At 53.9% G+C, this 16,635-nt stretch overlaps 9 protein-coding genes across 9 annotated transcripts; 4 read left to right on the top strand and 5 right to left on the bottom strand.

Annotated features, from left to right (window-relative positions):
* Positions 1 to 133: 133 nt before the first annotated feature.
* Positions 134 to 1,293, top strand: JCM15063_005882 (uncharacterized protein; the record flags this gene model as incomplete). The annotated part of the gene is made up of 5 exons (XM_076676638.1): positions 134 to 324; positions 394 to 507; positions 604 to 730; positions 800 to 978; positions 1,050 to 1,293. 5 exons carry the CDS (start codon positions 134 to 136, stop codon positions 1,291 to 1,293), a joined length of 855 nt encoding a protein of 284 aa, XP_076536097.1.
* Positions 1,294 to 1,395: 102 nt separating this feature from the next.
* On the bottom strand, positions 1,396 to 2,121 carry JCM15063_005881 (uncharacterized protein; the record flags this gene model as incomplete). Its single annotated transcript, XM_076676637.1, has 1 exon — positions 1,396 to 2,121. One exon carries the CDS (start codon positions 2,119 to 2,121, stop codon positions 1,396 to 1,398), a length of 726 nt encoding a protein of 241 aa, XP_076536096.1.
* A 543-nt stretch (positions 2,122 to 2,664) lies between these two features.
* On the top strand, positions 2,665 to 5,183 carry RSC9 (Rsc9p; the record flags this gene model as incomplete). Its single annotated transcript, XM_076676636.1, has 4 exons — positions 2,665 to 2,836; positions 2,917 to 4,015; positions 4,084 to 4,322; positions 4,393 to 5,183. 4 exons carry the CDS (start codon positions 2,665 to 2,667, stop codon positions 5,181 to 5,183), a joined length of 2,301 nt encoding a protein of 766 aa, XP_076536095.1.
* A 442-nt stretch (positions 5,184 to 5,625) lies between these two features.
* JCM15063_005879 (uncharacterized protein) lies at positions 5,626 to 6,378 on the bottom strand (the record flags this gene model as incomplete). Its single annotated transcript, XM_076676635.1, has 1 exon — positions 5,626 to 6,378. The coding sequence occupies one exon, from the start codon at positions 6,376 to 6,378 to the stop codon at positions 5,626 to 5,628; it is 753 nt and encodes a 250-aa protein (XP_076536094.1).
* Positions 6,379 to 7,517: 1,139 nt separating this feature from the next.
* On the bottom strand, positions 7,518 to 9,830 carry JCM15063_005878 (uncharacterized protein; the record flags this gene model as incomplete). Its single annotated transcript, XM_076676634.1, has 4 exons — positions 7,518 to 7,605; positions 7,666 to 7,870; positions 7,956 to 8,017; positions 8,080 to 9,830. 4 exons carry the CDS (start codon positions 9,828 to 9,830, stop codon positions 7,518 to 7,520), a joined length of 2,106 nt encoding a protein of 701 aa, XP_076536093.1.
* Positions 9,831 to 9,953: 123 nt separating this feature from the next.
* MRPL1 (mitochondrial 54S ribosomal protein uL1m MRPL1) lies at positions 9,954 to 11,000 on the top strand (the record flags this gene model as incomplete). Its single annotated transcript, XM_076676633.1, has 4 exons — positions 9,954 to 10,175; positions 10,237 to 10,678; positions 10,742 to 10,870; positions 10,936 to 11,000. 4 exons carry the CDS (start codon positions 9,954 to 9,956, stop codon positions 10,998 to 11,000), a joined length of 858 nt encoding a protein of 285 aa, XP_076536092.1.
* Positions 11,001 to 11,091: 91 nt separating this feature from the next.
* CFF1 (Cff1p) lies at positions 11,092 to 11,938 on the bottom strand (the record flags this gene model as incomplete). The annotated part of the gene is made up of 5 exons (XM_076676632.1): positions 11,092 to 11,216; positions 11,281 to 11,515; positions 11,577 to 11,665; positions 11,740 to 11,808; positions 11,878 to 11,938. The coding sequence occupies 5 exons, from the start codon at positions 11,936 to 11,938 to the stop codon at positions 11,092 to 11,094; spliced, it is 579 nt and encodes a 192-aa protein (XP_076536091.1).
* A 1,640-nt stretch (positions 11,939 to 13,578) lies between these two features.
* JCM15063_005875 (homeobox domain-containing protein) lies at positions 13,579 to 14,691 on the bottom strand (the record flags this gene model as incomplete). Its single annotated transcript, XM_076676631.1, has 3 exons — positions 13,579 to 14,199; positions 14,255 to 14,266; positions 14,350 to 14,691. The coding sequence occupies 3 exons, from the start codon at positions 14,689 to 14,691 to the stop codon at positions 13,579 to 13,581; spliced, it is 975 nt and encodes a 324-aa protein (XP_076536090.1).
* A 657-nt stretch (positions 14,692 to 15,348) lies between these two features.
* JCM15063_005874 (homeobox domain-containing protein) lies at positions 15,349 to 16,353 on the top strand (the record flags this gene model as incomplete). Its single annotated transcript, XM_076676630.1, has 1 exon — positions 15,349 to 16,353. The coding sequence occupies one exon, from the start codon at positions 15,349 to 15,351 to the stop codon at positions 16,351 to 16,353; it is 1,005 nt and encodes a 334-aa protein (XP_076536089.1).
* Positions 16,354 to 16,635: the final 282 nt, after the last annotated feature.

The following is a 16,635-nucleotide window of genomic DNA, read 5'->3' as shown; positions in this document are numbered from 1 at the left end:
ATACATCAGGTTCGAGGAGAGAGTGTCCGTCGCGGGAAACAAAGATGAGATGCAGCAGTTCGCTCTCTCCTCAAATTGCCGAACCAGTCCGACTTCCTGACACAATTCACAAACGCGCGATCGCTGGGAGAGGATGGCAACACCGCTATTGAATGGTCCGGTGGGGACGAGGCGTGGGCTTACCCCGCCGACCACCGGGTCGGGATTCGACTCCAGCTCGGGAGGGGTACCGTATGGAGAATGGGACGACGAGTTGAGTTGTACTCCTATCCTGAATGCTGTCCTCGCTGGGCTCGAGCGCCCATGCGCCGCGAGAGCAATCAGGTCGCGGACCTCGTTGCCGGCGACAGATGCGCTGACTTGTAACTCGCATACTTGGGGTCTTCTGTACAGATCTTTCGCGACGAACGGACGGAACGATACTCTCGAAACCTTGAAGGGAGTCGCAAATCGATTCGTTTTCTCCCAATTCTACGTCTTTCTGTACCTCGGCATGGCCGCCTTGTCGTGAGCTCGATCTCTCTCTCGCTTCCGTATTCTCGCTCATTCATTTCTGAAGAATCTCTATTGAAACGGAAGCTGATAAGAATCATTCGAGACCAGGTTGACAACAGTGTTTCTCAGCGCGACGAGTGAACATTGTCCAAGCTTCACGTTCTACGTGTTGGAGGTGATAGTCAACACGGCCATGATTGTCGAAGTTTCGATCCGATTCTTTGCATTTGGCAAGGTGAGTCCCTGCTCAAACTGCGCAATTCTCTGGATCTCCAATGCCAACATTGTTTGAACTTCAAAACAGCAATTCTGGGTATCGTACTACAACACGCTCGATCTGTTGATCACGGCACTGTGCGTCGTGACGCTCGCCGTCATCTTCTTCAATGGCTGTTCGGCCAAGAACGAAGAAGTGTTCGACACGTTCCTCCTCGTCGTGAGGAACCTGTTCCAATTTGGTCGACTAGCCCTCGTCCTGCGCAAGTACGCATTGTTTCGCTGTCTCCAAGTTCAAGCGTCATTCCGGGTGACTCAATGTTGGTTTGTACTTTCAGGAGTGGCAAGAACGTTTTTTCGAGGCCAGCACCGATCGACTTGTCTTCTGCACGAGCGTACTCGCTCGATCTCGATCTCGACGACGAAGAGGCCCTCTCGACGGAACGAAGAGCACTCGGGGGAGATTCGGAAGCGATTCGGAAACAAACACATCCGAATCAGATCGGGACGACGGGAGGAACTGGAGGGAGAGAAGTGAGACCGTTCTTGTTGAACGGTTCAGGAGATTCAGATGAGGATTGAAACACAGGGTAGATTTCGCTCAACCTGTCTGATATGAACATAAGAAGAAATTTATCAATATTATTCAGAATACCGACACCAAAAAGTAAGAGGCAACCGCTTTCAGAGTTTTCCCAATATGCTCGCCAACAAGATACCCATCACGATCAAGATACTCGAGAATGCACCCAAAGACCAAGCACATCTCAATGCCCACACTTTCTCTTCTTCCCTCCAACATGCCAGACTCTCTTCTACGTACCCTCCTTCGATCGTTCCCTGTTCCAAATCGATTTTCGCTCGATCTTGGAACCCAACTGGTCGTTCCGAGCGCCAGTACTTTGTCATGCCGTAGATCCAGATCAACGGACAGAGGAACCCATAGACGAAACATTTCTCGGCAAGAGTTTCGGGTACTTGATCGTATGCAGGAGGTGCACCAACACTCGTCGTTGAGGTCAAACTTCGCTCGAGTGCTTGTAGGTTGGGAGACTCTGGAGTACCGAGAGGAGTCAAGGTCGAGAAAGGGTAGAACGAGAGAGGGTTCAATGTTTGAGAACCAGGTGAAGGCGGGAACTGGTAAGGAGGTGGGCAAGCTGTTGCTTCGTCCAGACTCGTCGTCGTCGTCAAACATCTTGCAGGAGGAAGAGTCGGAGGGGATGAAGGACGACTAGGAGTAGAGGTCACAGGGAATGGTTCGATCGTAGTCGAGATTTCGTCTAGGGGTGCAATGCTTTCCTCAATGTCGCACGAGGGCAGGGACGAACAGGTTGTCGTTGACACTTGGATCGTGATTGAACTCGCGGCGGATCCGCGACCGGAAGGGGACATTTGAGGTTCGATCGACATGGTTCAGCTGAGGTTGTAGCCTGCGCTTGGCTCAAGAGAGGAGAAGCAACCGAAAGACATCATGCTCGTCACCTCTTCGAACACACCCGTCGATCGATGAGGAAGAGAATGCGATAGGTTCGGCCCATGATGAGGATGAGAATGAGGAAGGGGAACGTTCGAGGGGAACGTGCGATCAGTCAAAAGACAGGAGCAAGGACTGCACTCTCGACAGTGCACGCACCCTAATGCTGCTCACTGGTATTTGCTCGAGGTATTCGAGCGGAAAGAATGCTACAGTATCCAGCTCTGCACAGGAAGTTCTCACGGGAACTTTTGCTGATCGAGATGCGCAAGGCTCAGTCCAAGCAGTTCACAGTTGGAAGAGATGTGCCCGCCTCTACACATCATACTTGAAGTCTAGCACCGAGTGCAGCGGAATCGAGAGGGGGAGTATTGAGATGAAGACGAAGTCGCGACGTTGCGCGGTGAGCCGACTTGTTTAAACCTCCACTCGACCTCGGCCCATCCCGACACGACATTACGTCCGCTCTGCTGCACGCGATGCAACCCGCCTACGGTCGACCGGGCATCAGCTACGCGCCCTCGGCTCAACGGGTGCCGTACGCTCCTCCGGGAACGGCTCGACCTCCGAGAGCAGACAGAGGTGTAGGCGCGAAAGGACCAAGTCAGCGAGCAAAGGCACGAGACCGCTGGAGCTCCCTCCTGACTGGGCGTGAGTCTGCCATCCACCCCCGCGAGTGCATGTTTACCTGAACTGTCTAACTCGCGTTCTTCCTGCCATTCTGGCACCAGCTGCGTACCTGGAACCCGGGCCCAGCAATCGATTGGTCCTTTCCCTGCGCTCGTGCGTGCCTGCCGAGATCGATTTCGCACTCGAACGCATCATCCAAGTTGCATCGATTGATCCCGACCTCCTCCGCTTGAACGAACTGCCCGGCCTGCTCGATGGACTTGTACAACTCATTTGGGACTACCTCGATCGACGGAAACACGACAGGCGCGGCGGTGCTCAATCGCTCATCGCGCTCACCAGCAGCGAACCGCGCGAGGTCCTGCGCCGGCGTGCAGCAGAAGCAAGTCTCGTCCTGAGGAACCTCGCACTCGAAAAGAAGAACGCAGAGCCTCTGCTTGACAGCAAGCGGCTCAGAAAAGTGCTCGTCCAGGTTCTCGAGGAGGGCGAGTTCGAAGGCCCAGAAGGCGAAGAGACAACCGAATTGCGCCTGTACCTGCTCGAGATCCTTGAAATTTTCGGAGAACATATCCCGCTAGCAATCCCAGGACATGCTATCGCCCTCGCTTCCGACGCCGACGAGGATGCGCCTCCACCGAAACCGGAACCACTCGACGCGCCGTCGGTTCGACTGTTCCCTCTACTGGTCGCTCTCACCCGATCTGAAGACCGCGCGTTGATCATCGCCGCGTACCGATGCCTCACTGCTCTGTCGCTCAACGAAAAATCCGACGCCGTCTTTGCCCTGCTCGCCTACGAGGCCCTCCCTCCATTGCCCAAACCTCACCCTCACCCGGTCCAAACCGCTATCCGGCTCCTCCCTCTCGCGGACGCCGAGCTCAACACGGTCGTCCTCGACTTTATCTACCAACACACGCTCCTGCCTTCGAATGCCGCCTACTTCTGTACCCGACCCGAACTGCTGCAGATTCTCCACCTCGTGTGTTCAAAGTTCCAGATCGGAGCGAAAGAGGAGCAAGTCGAGACCGATATCATGTTGACTCGTTCGGAAGCCGCGACTTGGTACCGCACCAAGTATCCGGTGAAACCGGCAGGTCTGAGTAAGAAACCAATCATCAGTCCATCCGGAGACGCGTTGTTGTCGGAAGCCGAGTTGGACGAGATTGTCAGAATGGATGAGTCGGACCGGACAATCAACTGGTGCGTTCCGCATAGACGAGATCATCTAGTCAGGAAGTGCTCATACTCACGTGGTCCGGAATCTACAGGATGCATCGCATGTACGAGATCGATCCCGATTCGGACATCACCCAAGTCTCGTTGTGGACAGCGTACAAGACGCAGTTTGAAACGATCACGATGAATCCCAAGATCCCGACGATGCTCACAGCGCAGGATGTCATCCGACTATCGGGACAAGCGTTCCCTTCGGCAGTGCCAACGATTCTCGATGACGCGGAAGGCAGGAAATTCATCATCAAAGGTCTGAAACCGCGGAGACGAGCGAGTGAGTCCTCTTTCTCCGAAGTCTTACCGATTTGCACTCTCATCGTCTGACCTATTTCTTCGACACAAAGCTCTTGCGGGTCAGTGTGGGTGGCAAGATTGTCCGGTCCCAGCTGGGCACGACTCGCGTCTAGCGTTCCACCAGCATGTCTACAACACTCACCTCGCCCTCCCATCCCCTCCCACATCCTGCCGATGGTCCGACTGCAACTACACACCAACAACCCCGCAAACGGATCCCTCACTTCAAATCGCTCAGATGACCCTCCATACTCGTACTCATCTCCCTGTGCTCTCCTCGACACCTACCGCTGTATCGAACCCTGTCCCAGAGCTACCTGCTGCGAAACTTCATCACGTGCGGTACCACGCACAAGTCGACGACCATCACGAAGCGGCCGGACCTGGATTCTTTGCATGCCTCATCCTACGCAACTTGACTCGAGCTGCCAAACTCGCTCGAGATGCGACTCTTCCTCAACAACAACAACAAGAACAGCAATCTACCGATTCAGCGGCGACTACAGGAGGTCGTATCAGTGTCGCTTCGGGAACCGCTGCGATTGGTAGGTTGGCAGAAGGTGAACAATCGATCTTTGAAGCGTTCGCATTGGCAGAAGAAGGATCCGTCTCAACTAGAAAAGGAGGTGTCTTGAACCAAATTGAAAAAGTCGATTGGACGATCGCACAACCGGCGATTGAAACGATTGTTGGAGTGTTGGATATCGTGTTGAAGACGGCATTGAGTAACGTCGTGTTGGGCAAGTATCTTGTAGAGGTGGTTGTGACGGCGGAAGAATTGAGGGCTGGGTTACAACTCAAGAAGAATCAGGTGGAAGAGGATCAGGAAATGGCATTGTAGTCCTTTGCCCCTCGCAATTAAGAAACCTTGCAACCAGATTATCGTCACGAGTCGAGGAAATATTTGAAGCGCGTACTCTATGGGCGAGATTCTTTGCTTGGAAGACAACTCTCTCTCTCGATCTTTCACAAGTGATCGTAGTTGATACAAGCGGCTTTCATTCATATTCAGGTTTTTGGTTCTGCTATAAGAAAGAGACGAAGGAGGGGTACTACTTTTTTCGGACTTTAGGACTGATGAGAAGTTTTTTGCTGGCAAGGAGCGGTGGTACAAATGGAGTGGTGGGAACGAGCGTGGGCGTAGACAAACAGAAAAGGAACAACAAAGAAGAATAATAGAAACGAACAATTGCGAAAACCCTTACATCCCACGAGAGAATCGAACAAAAGAGAGAACGGTGAAAAGCGAAGAGCGAAGAGCGGTGATGATTGATTGAGATCGTTTAGAGGCCAGCACGTTCGATTTGACGACTCCACTTGGCGACTTCGCGAGGCGTCATGCCCTTCTTGAGGACGGGGAGGTCCCCTCCGACGACTCGCGAGTGGTACGAACGAAGGACGTGGAGCGATTCGACGTCGAGTTGAGACGACCACAAGAGTCGGGGCCACCTCGAGCGACCGCGTTCTTCTCGTTCTTCCTCACGTGACGGGGGTGATGGTTGTTGTGGGCGAACGTGGGAGAACGCAGGCGTGGAAGGAGCGGCCGGCGCATTATCCGCAGGATGAGGCTTTGGAGTCGATGTCGACGCAAGGTGGGCAGGGACTGGGAGTCCCGGAGGGTATGCGAGTGTAGGCGCGAATGTCGACGTGGAAGACGGGACAGGGTCGGGATGCACAAGAGGGGATGTGGGGGGTTGGGGCACGACGATTTGGGTGTCGGCATCCTCCTCCGAGATGTCAAGCAGCGAAAAGGGAACGATTTCGCCGTTGATGTGGTGCAAGTCGTCGAGGTCGAGTGCCTTGCCTTTGCCCTTGGCGTCGCGAGCGAGGTGATTGTGCTTCGCGTCGAGGCCGACGAGCTGCGGAGAGGTGTTTGGCGTCTCGAGCTCGTCGTCCGAGTCGTCGCTCGAAGAGTACGATGCACGGCGCGAGAACAAGGGCGACATGAATGGGGTCGACGAGGGGGAAGACGATGTCGAAGCTTGAGAGCTACGTGCCGAGGGACCTCCGGTTGCGCGGTAAGGCGTGAACGACATCTCGCCGGTAAACGCAGAGATGTCTGTAGGTGAGGGACAGGTAGGAGGAGGAGGTGGGACAAGATGCAGAAGCAGAAGAGAGGCGCAGAGTCAGCAAAAGGTGTGATCGGAGCGAGGTCTGGGCTAATCTAACTGTCCCGATCCTTCGCAGGAAGTGGGGACCGTGAGAAGCAGGGTCGAGAGCCGGGACTTACATTGCTTGCCGTCGATCGACGCGTAGACGGGCCTCGAGGTGTACTGAGGGGCAGGCATAGCTTGATTGTCGTGCTGGTTGACTACGATGCGAGGTGGAGGCAAACAAAGGCAAGAGGCGCGTAGGACCCGAGGCGAGCGTGCGGGAGCGGGCTTGCTGTTGTTGCTTGGCTAGGCGGCGAACGACTACTCAGTGAAGAGTAGGGCTGACTTCGAGACGGGTGACTTGAGGTGAGGGAGAAACGAGAGAGCGAGAGAACCCCCGTGGCGATCTCGCGAGGAGAGTCAACTGCGGCCAAGTCATCGCACGTTTTCCCTGCTGACTCGGCCCTTTCTCGCGGCTTAACAACGCGGCTTAGCAAACGTTCTGCCCTTGTTATAATCCTCGCTATCGCTCTGAAACTCGTGCACCCGTTCGCGAGTCCTCGGCGTTCCAAAACGCAAAGAGACGCGTCAACCTTCGACGAGTTTCGAGAATTCTCTCGCGAATTCTATCGGGTTCCTCGGTACCTTTCATCGTGCTCAGCCTCATTCATGCAAAGAAATGCTGCCGTACTTATCACAACTTATGCTAGATGGAATCCAGGCGCGTTGCGAGGCAATAGTAGGACGCGCTCGGATCCAATCGAGCTACGTCAAGCTGGATCGATCGGTTCGAGCTACTGAAGCTATAGACGCGTATTGCAAGTCTCTCTCAATAGCAATTGCATGGACCCGCGGTAAGCAAGTAGCCGTCGAGCGCCGCGATTTCCCAGCCTCGGTCATGCGTTCATAGCAAAGGTCAGCTCGTCGCGCGCGTGATATGCCCGACCCTCTCGGTCCAAAGCGATTCGCGCGTCCTGGGCGGATCACTCCGACACTCGAAAACTCGTTGGGGATATCGCCCGCGACACACGTGAACAAGCGTCATTGGGTGCTGGGTTGCAGGTTCAGGTGCATTGCTTCTCTTACGAGTCGAGGTCCATTCCAGCTGCTTCCTGCTCCGAGGTTAAACCCTCGTGATAGCCCGCATCCTGTTGATGAGCCTGGGCAGTACTGGATGGAGAGCAATGTCAGCAATATTGTCTCGCGAGCTTTGTGCCGAATTTCACTTACGATGACACGTCAGCGCCTTCTCTTCCCACTGCATCCTCCTGAGGCTCATCATCATCATCGACCGTCTCTTTCGAACGCGGGACAACCTTGACTCCCTTGTGCTTGCGGATCCTGGGCTTTCGGACTTTGGGTTCGACGGGCTTCTCAACTCGAGCTTCAAGGTTCGGAAACGTCGGTTGTCCGCCGAGAGCAGGCAACTTGATTGCTACAATCCGGTACATTCCACGCGTGTCAGTAGGTCGGAAAAATATGAGGTTGAAACGTTTTGAGAGAAATGAGGGGTAACGCACGTTCGGGTTCGGAGAGCGGACCGTAAAGTTCCAGCAATTGCTGCTCGAGCTTGTCGACAACGCTGTACATGTGCACAAGGTTGTCAGTGTAGAACAGTATTGTATTTAGGGGAGAAGGACGCACTGTTTGGGGATCGCTTGATTCTCGCGAGCAACGGCCACCACCTCCCTCCATCCTGGAACTTGCGCTTGCTTGATCTCGCACTTCGCTACTTCTGGCGTGTGTACTTCCAATCCTTTCGCTTCCGCCTTGGCTCTCGCCTTTGCTGCTCTTTTCGCGTTCGCTTGTTGCTGCTTCTCCCGATCTTTCCTCATGTTTTCAAGCCTGATCGGTACAGACCAGTAATCGATTGCTGGGAGTGGTTCTTTCGGTAAAAAGTCGGACAGACGCTGCAGAACCGAGTTGACCATCGAGGGGATCTGGTAGAATTGTGGAGAGAACCCAGGTGCGATCGAGGTATCGGAATCGCCAAGTTCATCCGGTTCAGAGCTCGAGGAAGAAGGAGGAGGAGGGTCTGAAGCAGTAGCGAGAGGTCCTGATGAGCAGTACGCGCTTCGGATCTTGGAACGTCTGGGTCTCGAAGGGCGATTAATTGTAAGTTGCCTGCGATGTTTCTTGGCCAACTCTTCCAATTCTTGGTAAAAGTCGAGTCGGGTGGTCGAGTGTTCGAGGAGATTTGTCGGGTAGAGAGGCCATCTCGCCATCTCGCTCAATATTGTCGAACTCGGAAGTTCGAGCTGGTCGACCTCGTCATCTTGCGCTCCTTCGCCTCCGGATCCCTCGTCTTCGCCTAACGCGGTTCCGGCCGAAGAGTACCCATTCAGAATCGTTGCTTCGCGGGTCGATCGTCTCAATTTCGGGAACGGGGCGACCGAATTCGACCTCGATCTCGGCGTCCTCGGTAACCGTGGTCTTCCTCTCGGTCGCTTCTCCTTTTTTGCGGGCTGTCCTTCCTCGGTATCTGCATCTTGTGCCTTGTCCTCTGTCTCTTGTTCGTCTTTGCGTTTCTGCGCGATCAAGTTCTCCCATTCGTGGACGACTTTTGCCATGTCGATTTCCTCTCCCCTGACGGTGTCGGCCAACGAGGTGCGGTAGAATCCCCATTCAAGACTTCTCCAATACTTGTTCGATCGTCGCTGTCGACTCGAACGAGGGAGGTTGTGAGGGTCGGCGTAATCAAGCGAGTCGAGCGCATCGAGGTCAGAATTCGCCAGGAGAGAATTCTCGGTGTCGGAAGTTCTCGCTCGTTGGCGGGAACGTTTGGTTGTGGTAGGCACATCGTCTTCATCTTCGTCTTCAGTGATGGGTCGGAATGTGTCGTCGTCGCCAGAACCGTATTCGGCGTCACTCGACTCGACGGGCAGTTCAAGCCGCACCGACTTTTTCGTCTTCTTCTTCTTTCTCGTTTCCTTCTCCTTGATAGTATCCGGTAGCTGTGGAGGATCTGCTGATTTCGTTCGATTCGTTGGCGGCTTCTTGGACGTCAAGGGAGTTGGATCCGGTTGTGAAGAAGGATTGAGCGCATCGACATCATCCCTCAGTTTCCGTCGTTTCTTTCTCGGTGCTTCTTCCTTGTCGCTCTGTCCCACTGTCGATCCTATCGTGATCGTCTCGACTCCGAGATTCCCGTTCGCGGTACTCTTCCTCGACAACCGTTTCGGTTTCCGAGATGGTTTGCGCTGCAATTGACCGCTTCTCGGTTGGTACAAAGCTTCGTCGCCTTCTCCAAAATCGTACGTCGGTACCGTGTAGACTGCCTTCTCTTTCCCTTTGCGCGACAGGGAGGGTCGAGGGCTCGAGAAGGAAGAACTCGGCGGTAGAGATGATGAAGGAGGTGCGCCTCTCAAACGAGAGGTCGAAGGAGTTGGAGGCATTCTTCCTGCGAGGTTCAGTCCATGAAGTGTCGATGTTGAGTGAAGGATGAACGAGAGAAAGATGAGGAGCAGAATCACTTTCCGATAGCACCGTCTCTCTCCACTACGCGTCTCTCGATCAGCATGTCGTTCATTAATCCGAGACCGCTACTGAACCTTACGAAGGAGGTGCGATCGTTCAGCACGAGCGGATCGGTTCAGGCCGCCAAGGTGTTGTCGCCTCTTCACAAAACCTCCATCGCGAGGGCACAACGAGCTGCACGATTGGCAGGAGGCGCTGGATCTGGTCTCCGAGGCAAGGAGAAGAAGATGATGACTCTCGAAGAAGCCCACACTCTCCTCAAAGTGAGTTCACCTTAAACATCGCCAGAAGATCTACACGGAATCTGACTGCTCGCGTTCGTAGACGTGGTCGCCTCGTACTCCCAACGCAGCGTACGAGATCAACATTACGACGAAACCTTCTAGCGCGATCCAATTGAACGCGTTGCGAGGACGAGTGTTTCTTCCCAACTCGTGCCAATCCTCGACCAAGTCTTCCCTCCTCGTCGTGTTTGCTTCCGGTCAACAAGCTCAAGCGGCAAAGAAGGCGGGTGCCGATGTCGTTGGAGGAGAAGAACTGATTGACCAGATCTTGAACGGCACGCTCAGTCCCGATAAGTTGATCACGACTCCCGAAATGGTCACCTTGTTCCAGAGGAACCCGCAGTTGGCACGTACTCTCGGTCCGAAAGGTTTGATGCCGAGTGTCAAGAGGGGTACGGTCGCGAGTGATATCGAGCAAGCTGTGAAAGAAGCTAGGGGTGGTTTGGATTGGAAAGGTGACTCGAGAGGTGTCGTGCGAGCAGGTGAGCATCATTTTTCCTGTCTACTGCGCCGCTCGAATGTATGTTGACAGGTTCGCATCTCAGCTGTCGGTCGATTACACTTTTCCTCCGACGCCCTGCAAGACAACGTTCACACCCTTCTCGCGTCGGTCTCGGACATCGCTCTCGGAGGTCCTGGACACGTGAGCGGAATTCCCGCACGTGTCAAGCGACGTAAGTATTTCCAGTACCGACAGCATCGCTGTAAAGTCACTGATCAATCTTTTTATTTCGAACAGCGGCGATTGCCCGCGTGCAGATCTCTTCGACTCAGGGTCCCGGTATCGAGCTGACAGATGTGTAGAGTCTAACTTCAACGCGAGGAATTGCAATCATCACACCGTACCAGCCACCCAAAAGCGATTGCGATCTTTCTCCTGTTCCTGGCAAGCGAGCTATTCTTCATCGGATTTGACGTACGACAGGAGTTTCTGGTACCACTCGTCCTCCTCGTCGCCGTTGAACAAATTCAACAGTCCCTTGCGAGTCAGAAAAGCGTGATCGTGCCAATCGAACCCGGCTGAAACGATTCCTGATTAGCGCGGATTCTCAAGCCTGCTTCGAGAGGATGAGAGAAAACTCACGAACGACCACTTCACTGATCAAACAGCCCGTCTTGTCCTCTTCTCCATTACTCAAGTCTTCCTCGGGCAATTCGCTCGCTTTCCACCATCCTCCTTCGACTAGCAGTTGACGCAATTCTCCCTTTTCGACATCTTCTCCCATTACGACTTGTTTGATCACGGGTTTCTCTCCAGCAGTTGGTGACTGTCGCAAGAGGGTGTACTTGGCCCTTCCGTTGTGGAGAAGATGATATGTCTAGCACCGAGCAGTATTCAGCGACGGGAGCGAGAGAAAAACGTTCAAGAAGAGGTTATACCGTGGACAGATTCAAGTGCAATTTCCCTTTTACAGACTTTGAATCAAGGAGGTAGTAGATCTGAGTCGCCAGTGAGCGAGGTTCACCCTCTAGTGATCAATCGAACATGCGGTTAAGCGAGATAAGGATATAAAGCACGAAACGACTCGCAGACACAACTCACTGGCGTAGGGAGAAGGGATCTGTTCCTTCCTACGATCAGTCTCGGCATAGTAGCCGCCCTCGGGATGCTCTGTTCATGACGCGATGGACAAAGCGATTTGCATTGAAGAAGCGGTGCTTGCACACGAGATGTTCTCACCTTGGAGCCTCAATTGTTCTTTGAGAACGCTGTTGGGAGTCGGATACGAGTATGCAGGCATCGTGATCCGCAAAGAGAGGAGGAGAGAATCGAATAGGATGGTGAAAGCTCAAGGAAAGCGATTCATGATAGCAAATGCTCAAGTTACGCTTTGTTCTTTGATCTCAGCCTCCCGCTTCGGGAGTGACACGACTGAAGGTTGTCAGGACGGATGCTAACGCTGTCCCTTACAAGTTTAGAAGCAGAAGATTCCATATTTCATGAAGCTGCGCGTCCTCACGGGTACTTTCCGCCGCGTCGCACGTACAACAAGCAGCTTCGAAGTCAGACATCATGCTTTGGTTATGTCGCGGAGACGATAATGGTCCATAACCATTGGAATGTACCGAATTGATTGTTCAGAAGATGCAGAGAGCGAGAACTGCCATCGAAATCAGGATGCAAGCATTCAAGCTGACATGTGCGCTCACGTCAGCGGTGAACCAAGAGATGGTTGATGTATGTGAAGCTCACCGTAGACGAACACGAGAGGCTACGTTGTGGCCGTGCTCGTTTCGATACCAGTCTTGACAATCTACTCTCCTCTTCTTCTCCCACTGTTCCTCAATGCCTGGATTTTCCAGGTACCGATCGTTCCCGGTGCGATGGCAGAACTCCTCGTAAGACTCGTCGCAGTGAAACCCAGACGAGGTAATCGAGTATGACGTTGATCCGTAGTTGTTGTCATCTGGGCTCTCGAAGAACGAATCTGGTTCATAGCTGTCCAGATCCTGTCGACGCCGGAGCACTGCTATTGGGTTCACGCGCGGGATCGGTGAAGCAGCAAGCTCGGAAAATGCTGGCAAAGCTACTCCAGATGTTGTCATTTCCGGCAAGGGGTACAGTGGAAGAGACAGAGGGCTGACGCACTCGGAGGAGCAACTGAAAGATGACCCGTCATTGCGCGAGATGGGTCGTTGGCGAGTCGGTTCACAGCAGCTCGAACCATCGGAGCTAACGCGAGACTGAGCAGCACAATCTGAATCGAAGCGAGTTTATTGAAGACTCGGAACATCACCAGCAGCTTCGAGCAAGCAAGTGTCTCGATTTGAGTAGTTGAGCTATTAAGAGGATTCAAGCGACGGGAGCTCGCAATTGATGGAATGAAGTCTCGGGAAACAGCGATCGTCCTGGTCATGGCACATGAGTCTCGTGGCTTCGTCTCTCGCTTTGCACGGCGCTTGCGCTGCTCCGGATCTGACCGCACCGATGCCGGATGACCCCGTTGAATCATCGAGTCGCCAACAAGCCTAAGCGACAACTTCACCTGTAGGGAAACGCAGACCGAGACGAGGCACGACTCGTTTCCGAACGGGTCTTATGCCTCTCGCATCGAGGGTTCAACCTCGGTGCAAGAATGGAGAGAGTTTAGCTGCGAGGACGTGCACTGTGGGGAGTAGGAAACAAAGCCGCAAAGTCATGCTTCGCGACCTCATCATCCTTGAACCGCAAGTCCGACCTGACTCAGCCTCCTCAGTTCCGATCAGCAACGCAACATAGGAGAAGGCAAATGAGCTGGATCGACAAAGAGCTATTACAGTCAAGCCAAGACATGGAAGAAGCAATCGCGAAGCAAAGTGAGGGGGAAATAGCAAACAGGCAAAAACAAGAAAGGACGAAGGATAACGAATGACGACCAGGCCACCGACTCATACAGTTCGATCACCAGTCGAACGAGAACGCTCCAGCGTTGCTACCTCCTCCTCCTTCAAAATCGTTCATCGGAACCCCTGATTCCGCTTCATCCTGGAACGATTCCATCGTGAGGGTCAATCCTCCATTCGCGGTGACGCCGAGATTGCCGAAGATATTATCCAGAAATCGGTCATCGAGAAAAGGATCGCTAGACGCGAGATGATCGAGGAAGGAGGCAGACGCTGGAATGGGCTCGGAAGCTTGTTGCGGTGGAGACGAGAAGAATCGATCTGTCTCAGCAGTCGTAGGTGCAGGCGGTAGGTGGTGAACATCGCGTAATCCTGACGGGAGCGCAAGTGCATGAGGGTACGCCTGAGGAGGAAGTAGGTGCTCGGTAGCTTGAGCACGATCCCTTTGCTGGTGGAAAGCAAGGAAGGGATCGTCGCCGGGTGAAGGCAGAACGTCGTTTCGATCGAGGGGCAACTCGGCGGATGATGCGTCCGAGTCGGTGTAGGATATGATCGACGAGGAAGTGGAGGAGTCGGAGAAGTTGCGACGAGCGGGAGAGATCTGGTTTGAAGGGCGGCGCGAAGTGGCGACGGGATACGGCGCGGGTTTCCTACCTCGACGCTGACGTTGGTTTGCGAACTAATAGTGGTAGAGTCAGCTCCGCGTCGACACGCCAGAAAACAGCCCATCTCACCCAAGTTCGGATCTGTTTCATTCAATCGCTCGGATCAGGTTTCGAGCTTCTTGGTCCCAGATGATCGCGTGATCCTGACAGGTGTAGATACTCACCTGCTTCGTACTGAGCTTCGTGATCTGCCTAAGGCCCTTGACCTCGGCCGCCGACAAAGTTGCTGTCCTCTGGAACGCCTCTTGCAGTATTCCGACCACCTCTTCTGTGAAGGCTCCGGTCGGTTCGCATGGAGACCCAGGACGAATATCCGTCGGCTGCGAGTAAGCCACAAAAGAGGAGGCTTGGTTGTCTCTCGCGATCTTGACCTCCTCGAAGAGGCGCTCAAAGCATCGCTTCTGAGCTTCCGCATATTGACGTTGAACGGCAGCCCCGAAACTTTTACAGTATGCCACCCATACGCTTTGATCGTGGATCGAACAGGTTGTCCTCAATTGAACCATCGTGTCGCGATAGATCGCTTGACACCGCATTTCCAGCCTTGAGCAAGACTGAGCCAAAAGCTTCTGCAATTGCTCGATGGCGGTCTCTGAACAGCCCAGCGCCTGCAACGGTTCGACGAGTGATTGGCCAAGTGCCGAAAGCGATAGAGGCACGATGTCCCATGTCGGCGGAGTTCTTGCGAACGCGGTCGAAGGAGCCGTAGATACGAGTAGCCGATCGGCAAGTGCTGACAGTGACAGTCTGGTATCCATCGATACGTTTCGCACACACAGGAGAAGCCAGTGAGAAGAGGTGACTTCAGGACAATGAGAGCCGGGTGAGTCTGTGTGTCCCCTTTGTTCGAGCGCTCGCGCCCTGCCTGTCTTGATCGATCTCTCGACCTGCGTCCCGTCGTCTGGTTAGCTCACTGCGACTTTCTGCTCGACCTACTCCATAGCGTCATGGTCGTCATGCCCACCGAACAATCGCAAAATGGAGACTTCGTTTCAGCGCTAGCCAGCTTAGAATCGGCTTACCTCAGTCAATTACGATCTGGCACTCTGTCGGATGCCTTCATTGCCGAGGTAGAGACACTATACGCAGCCGGAGGAAGCTTAGTGGAGTCAGGACTTCTGGATGACGAGCCACGAAAGCGATTACAGCGGCTTGCAAAAACGATGTACCTCATCAGCTCGCCACTGTCTGAACTAGACAGAAAGTGTTCAAGGATCAAAAGAATCACTCTCGAGCAGACGAGTGCGATCCTGTCGGCGACCAAGAAGAGCCTGGTGTCACCATCTGCGAGTCAAGAACGCGACCCGTTCCTCCCTCTCCGCACCTGGTTCCTCGACCACTTTACGCATCCGTACCCCGATGCGACAGAGAAGGCAACTCTACTTGAGGGCTATCCGACACACACGAAGCAGCAGATCGATACATGGTTCACCAACATGCGTCGACGGTCGGGGTGGCAGGACTTGAAGCGGCGGTACACGAACGGCACGGTGGCCGACCTTGTCAACCTTGTCAACGCAACCGAGCGAGGGCCTCAAAACTCTCGAGAGGAGGAGGCAAAGGTCAAAATCGACCAGATCAAGCACTATCTGCGAGAGGGAGTGCGGAAAGCAATCAGCGAATCGATCAAGGAGATTGTCGAGAAGGGCGCCCCAAAGACTACGACGAAAAGGAAAATTTTGCCCAGACAGCCACGCAAGATCAAACAGCCGATGGTACCATACACTGCAACCCTCGCACCTTTGCACCCTGTCGCATTGCAACCCGAAAGCTCGAGCTTTTCTTCTTCTCCTTCATCCCTCTTCCCTCCCTCCCTCGCTGCCTTTTCTCAACCTCGATACCCTTCCGCTTTCTCTTCACCAACGAGCTCGCTTCGCAGCGTGTCAGACTCTTCCACATCTTCATTCGATTCTGTCCTCTCCTACGACTCGCTATCGTCAGATGCACCTGCTTCTCCTCCCGCCCTGTCCTCCCTCATCGGTTTTGACCAGGCTCTCATGCCGGTCTCGCTCTCGCCTCCTCGTCTTCCTCTGAACGCGCCGGTTGACAATCCCTACTTTTTCACCCTCAACGAAGCTCAACTCGTCCCTCTTCCCGTCTCTGACGATCCTGCCATCACTACCTCCTCCCTTGCTGGGTTTGCAAGCAATGGGGATGTTCTCGTCTGAACAATTTCTTTTCCGCTCATCTGTATTGTCTTAGTCTCTCCTTCGTCTTTCCCTCACTTACCCTTTTCTGTTCGTTGCTGCTTATTCGTACCTTTTGTCGACGACTGCCATCTTACTACACGTTGATTTTGTCGAGAGAAGATCTTGCCAATCATAAACCCGGGAAAAGGTTCCGAATTCGATCGGGTCGTTCGCGGATCCGGTTCCGTCATTTCCCTCTTCATCAATCTACATCGCCCAACCCTGCAGCGAGCCATCCAAAAGGCTCTTACAGGACTGAGC

Source organism: Sporobolomyces koalae (assembly GCF_050403365.1).
Source record: "Sporobolomyces koalae JCM15063 DNA, S_koalae_JCM15063T_v1_ctg5, whole genome shotgun sequence".
Classification (NCBI taxonomy): Eukaryota; Fungi; Basidiomycota; class Microbotryomycetes; order Sporidiobolales; family Sporidiobolaceae; genus Sporobolomyces; species Sporobolomyces koalae.
This window is presented reverse-complemented; position numbering and strand designations above follow the sequence as displayed.